The 5,706-nt window shown below is 54.3% G+C and overlaps 1 protein-coding gene across 1 annotated transcript; it reads left to right on the forward strand.

Moving 5' to 3' along the window:
• Positions 1-399: 399 nt before the first annotated feature.
• Positions 400-5,700, forward strand: srp9 (signal recognition particle 9). Its single transcript, XM_080193409.1, has 3 exons — positions 400-514; positions 2,381-2,449; positions 5,290-5,700. Exons 1-3 carry the CDS (start codon positions 443-445, stop codon positions 5,407-5,409), a joined length of 261 nt encoding a protein of 86 aa, XP_080049535.1. The 5' UTR covers positions 400-442; the 3' UTR covers positions 5,410-5,700.
• The last annotated feature ends 6 nt before the right edge of the window (positions 5,701-5,706 follow it).

Below are 5,706 nucleotides of genomic sequence, written 5' to 3' on the forward strand. Positions count from 1 at the left end.
GCTGTAAAGGGCTGATGGAGAGAAGAGCTTATCCATGGGGCTAGCACACACCCGACAGGCCGAATGGCCACTCATACTCATCATCACTCTGGCTCGAGATTGGCTGCTGCCAGCCTTCAGTGCTCTGATCTCTGATAGGCTGGTCCCGCCGGAGGCCACTGATTGGTGGATAAGTGCCATGGGATCAGTGTCCCAGTCACTGATTGGATGGTCCATCTGCCCCAGCTCCCCTGATTGGTTACTGAGCCGGTGGGTGAGTATCGCGCGGTCTGATTGGTTACTGAGCCGGTGGGTGAGTATCGCGCGGTCTGATTGGTTACTGAGCCGGTAGGTGAGTATCGCGCGGTCTGATTGGTTATTGTTGTTATTTAGTGTCGCGCTGTGTGATTGGTTGTTGTTCTGGGAGCTGGGCTCCTGCGCACTGGGGTCTGTCGGAGTGACAATGACTTACATCCAAAACTGGGAGGAATTTGTTAAAGCGGCGGAGAAGCTGTGCCTGAATGAAACCATGAAGGTACCGGGGGGTGAGCGGGCCCTCACCACACCCTCCACCCCCATTCCCCCCTTTCCCCATCCACCATCCCCCGTTGGACACGATCTCCAAAATCATGGGGGGGGGGGGTCCCTCACACTGTACAGGGAGGGGGGGGGTGGTCCCTCACACTGCACAGGGAGAGGGGGGGTGGTCCCTCACACTGCACAGGGAGAGGGGGGGGGGTCCCTCACACTGCACAGGGAGAGGGGGGGGGGTCCCTCACACTGCACAGGGAGAGGGGGGGGGGGTCCCTCACACTGCACAGGGAGAGGGGGGGGGGGTCCCTCACACTGCACAGGGAGAGGGGGGGGGGTCCCTCACACTGCACAGGGAGGGAGGGGGGGGGGTCCCTCACACTGCACAGGGAGAGGGGGGGGGGTCCCTCACACTGCACAGGGAGAGGGGGGGGGGTCCCTCACACTGCACAGGGAGAGGGGGGGGGGTCCCTCACACTGCACAGGGAGAGGGGGGGGGGGTCCCTCACACTGCACAGGGAGAGGGGGGGGGGGGGGTCCCTCACACTGCACAGGGAGAGGGGGGGGGGGGTCCCTCACACTGCACAGGGAGAGGGGGGGGGGGGTCCCTCACACTGCACAGGGAGAGGGGGGGGGGGGGGGGGGGGGTCCCTCACACTGCACAGGGAGAGGGGGGGGGGGGGGTCCCTCACACTGCACAGGGAGAGGGGGGGGGGGTCCCTCACACTGCACAGGGAGAGGGAGAGGGGGGTCCCTCACACTGCACAGGGAGAGGGGGGGGGGGGTCCCTCACACTGCACAGGGAGAGGGGGGGGGTCCCTCACACTGCACAGGGAGAGGGGGGGGGGGGTCCCTCACACTGCACAGGGAGAGGGGGGGGGGGGTCCTCACACTGCACAGGGAGAGGGGGGGGGGTCCCTCACACTGCACAGGGAGAGGGGGGGGGGGGTCCCTCACACTGCACAGGGGAGGGGGGGGGGGGGGGTCCCTCACACTGCACAGGGAGAGGGGGTCCCTCACACTGCACAGGGAGGGGGGGGGGTCCCTCACACTGCACAGGGAGGGGGGGGGGTCCCTCACACTGCACAGGGAGGGGGGGGGGGGTCCCTCACACTGCACAGGGAGGGGGGGGGTCCCTAATCACCACTGCACAGGGGGGAAGGGGGGGGTGGGGTCCTCACACTGCACAGGGGAGGGGCCTCACACTGCACAGGGAGGGGGCCCTCACACTGCACAGGGAGGGGGCCCTCACACTGCACAGGGAGAGGGGGGGGGTCCCTCACACTGCACAGGGAGGGGGGGGGGGGGGTCCCTCACACTGCACAGGGAGGGGGGGGGGGGTCCCTCACACTGCACAGGGAGGGGGGGGGGGTCCCTCACACTGCACAGGGAGGGGGGGGGGGGTCCCTCACACTGCACAGGGAGGGGGGGGGGGTCCCTCACACTGCACAGGGAGGGGGGGGGGGTCCCTCACACTGCACAGGGAGAGGGGGGGGGTCCCTCACACTGCACAGGGAGGGGGGGGGGGGGGGGTGGTCCCTCACACTGCACAGGGAGAGGGGGGGGGGGGGGTGGTCCCTCACACTGCACAGGGAGAGGGGGGGGGGGGTGGTCCCTCACACTGCACAGGGAGGGGGGGGGGTCCCTCACACTGTGCAGGGATCCTCTACTCTCGCCACATGGTGAGAGAGACAACCCCCCCCCTCAACTGTATGGGGACGAAGGGGTACCTCACACAATGCTGATGGGGGTGCTGTGTGCCCCTCATACTGTGTGGGGGTTGGGTGTCCCTCCTTGTTGTGAGGACAGTGGGGAGGGGCTTCCTCTGGGGTTCTGTGGCTGGCCGCTCACTGTGTTTGTTGTGTTCCAGGTTCGTGTGGTCATTAAGTATCGGCACTGTGCTGGCCTTCTCTCCATGAAAGTGACTGATGATGTTGTGGTGAGTGTTTTACCCTGTGCTGCTTTCAGTCATTCTCACTCTGGCTTTCTGGTGACTCTCTGGCCCAGGGTGTGGGTTGTTCCCTTAGCGTGCAGCAGATGGAGGAGAGCCATGGCTTATCGGTTTCATGTTCACTGTAGCACATGACGTGGATGTGCCAGCATTGGACTGGGGTAAACACGGTAAAAAGTCTGACAACAGACTAAAACCTGGTGTTGTCAGACTTTACGCTGTAGCACAACCAGCATTGATTGTTGCTGAAGTTTGCCTTTTCCTGCATCATGATGTGGATATGCTGGCGTTGGACTGGGGTAAACACAGTAAAAAGTCTGACAACACCAGGTTTAAGTCCAACTGATTTATTTGATAGTAAACTCACAAGCTTTGGAGGTTAAGCTCCAAGTGAATGGAGAGTTCTGGCCTCAGACAGCATATAAAGCACAGTTATGTTGGTACATTAGGGAGACCATGCAGATGCAACGACAACAGATGAATGAACATCGCTTGACAATCACCAGGCAAGACTGTTCCCTTCCTGTTGGCGAACACTTCCGTGGTCACGGGCATTCAGCCTCTGACCTTCGGGTAAGCATTCCCCAAGGTGGCCTTCACGACACACGACAGCGCAGAGTCGCTGAGCAGAGACTGATAGCCAAGTTCCGCACGCATGAGGATGGTCTCAACAGGGATCTTGGGTTCATGTCACACTATCTGTAGCCCCCGTGACTTGCCTGGGTTTGCAAAACCTCACTCACTGTGCTGTCTGGAGACAATACACATCTCTTTAACCTGTGATCAGTGCTCCTTCCACGCACATTGTCGGCCACTTTAGGACTTGAACAGCAGGTTAGGTGTAAAGATTCGCCTTAGAACATAGAACATAGAACACTACAGCACAAACAGGCCCTTCGGCCCACGAGTTGCGCCGATCACATCAACACCTACCAACCTACAGACCTATCTATAACCCTCAATCTCATTAAACCCCATATACTCATCCAGGAGTCTTTTAAAAGACCCCAGCGAGTTCGCCTCCACCACCACTGACGGCAGCCGATTCCATTCACTCACCACCCTCTGAGTGAAAAACTTACCCCTAACATCACTTCTGAACCTCCCTCCCCGCACCTTAAATCTGTGTCCTCTCGTAGCAACCATTTCAACCCGGGGAAATAGCCTCTGAGAGTCCACCCTATCTATTCCTCTCAACATTTTGTAAACTTCTATCAGGTCGCCTCTCAACCTTCGTCTCTCCAGGGAAAAGAGTCCCAGCTCCCTCAACCTAACTTCATAAGGCATGCCTCCCAGTCCAGGCAACATCCTTGTAAATCTCCTGCGTACCCTTTCAATAGCTTCTACATCTTTCCTATAGTGAGGCGACCAGAACTGCGCACAGTACTCTAAATGAGGCCTGACAAGGGTCTTATAAAGCCTTCTAATCGGTAATCTGTAAACTGTGCTTTATATGCTCTGTCTGAGGCCAGAACTCTCCATTCACCTGAAGAAGAGCTTAACCTTGAAAGCTTGTGAGCTTACAATCAAATAAATCGGTTGTCAGACTTTTTACTGTGTTTTCCTGCATCATCAGGAGTGAGCATCCTCAAATCTGCTGCTCCAGAGAACAGGGATCAGAATTCTGATGGTGTCTTCCAGTCTTCAAACATTGGCTCTGTTCTCTCTCCACAGAGACTGTAAGAACCGCTGAGATTTTCCAGCGTTTTCTGTTTTTTGTCAGGATTCCTAGAGCTGTTACATTGGGTAAACGGCACAGAAATAGGCTGTTTGATGTGGCCAGTTGATTCTGTTGTTCATGATCCATTTTAACCTCTTTTTCTCATCTAAATCTCATTGTTCCCTGTATTTCTATTTCCCTTAGTGATTTGTCTAGTTTCTCCTTGAATATGTCTATATTGTTTGTTTCAGCCATTGTAGTGAGCTCCACAATCACACCAGCTTTTGGGTAAAAAAAAAAGTTTCCTCTGAACTCCCTCTTGGAGTAACTATCTTATTGATGGCTCCAGTTAAGCTTTTGCCTAAAAAAGGAATTGTTCTGTGCACCCACCCTATCTCTGAAATTCTGCAAGGTTTTGATATGTATTTGGTCACAGTTCTGCTGCCTCTTTCAGAGAGCGGCGAGGCTGCTCATTTATCCAGACCCTTCTTCAACATGGAGACTGGGGACTGTCTGCTGTCCTGCAAGTTTTGAGCTAACCAAATTTTGATGAAGTTTAGCATAATGTCCCTTTGTCACTCACTCTGGATTGGGGTGAGATTTCACTATAGTAGCACCTGGCTAACTTGCTGAACAGTAAATAGTCTCAGTGATATCAAAAGACCAAGTATATCTCCATGTTTGAGAAACATAGACTTAGACCATACTGCAAAGTTGTAATGGCCAGTTTATAAACAAGATGTATGGATTCACAAGGATGGGCGTCAGATATCTGACCTATCCAGAAAGATTGGAGATCTTGGAGCTGATGCTATCTTTAACATATCTAAAAGGATTGTATAAGGTAGACCTGGATATTTCCACTTGAGGATAATGGGAAAGAAATGTAACATAGTCGTCAATAAATCCAATATGAATTGAGGAAAAGTGTTCTTGCTGTGGAACTTAATACCACATGGAATGATAGATAGTGACAAATAAAATGGATGTATTAATGGGGAGGCTTGTAGGAGAGCCTAATTAGGTTATATTGTATTGCTGGGGGTGGGAGGAAGCTGAATGGCCTGTTTCTGTGCTGTACACACTGCTGGGACTATGTGTGTTGTTGAGTATAGTGTTACAGCCTGACACAGATTTAATTCTCTCTTTCCCAACCTCCCTCCCTCAGTGCTTGCAGTACAAGACAGACCAAGCTCAGGATGTCAAGAAGTTTGAGAAATTCCAGAACCAATTGATGCGTCTCATGCTTTCCCGGGAATCCCGCAGCAACCTGATGGAGATGGATTAAAGATCAGCAATAATGAAGGGGACCAAAAGAACTTGTGTGAATAGAAGCTGTTGTGAACTGGAAGGGGATGTGGAACAGGCTGACAGTGGAGACTGGACATGAAGTTCCTCTGAGGAGGGATTCTTGGAGCTTTGAATCTGCTCTCAGTGGATGGACTGGGATTGGCAAGACTCAGATCTCTGAATTCTGGTTATGTATTGTGCTATGTTTCTGTAGTCAAAACAAAGTCCTTTTCCTTTGCATAATCCTGATGGTGGAGATTCCATGGGGAAGCGACCTGTTAGTGTTGAAGCAGGC

The sequence above is a fragment of the Carcharhinus amblyrhynchos genome, chromosome 7 (assembly GCF_965287045.1).
Source record: "Carcharhinus amblyrhynchos chromosome 7, sCarAmb.v2.hapA, whole genome shotgun sequence".
NCBI classification, from domain to species: Eukaryota; Metazoa; Chordata; class Chondrichthyes; order Carcharhiniformes; family Carcharhinidae; genus Carcharhinus; species Carcharhinus amblyrhynchos.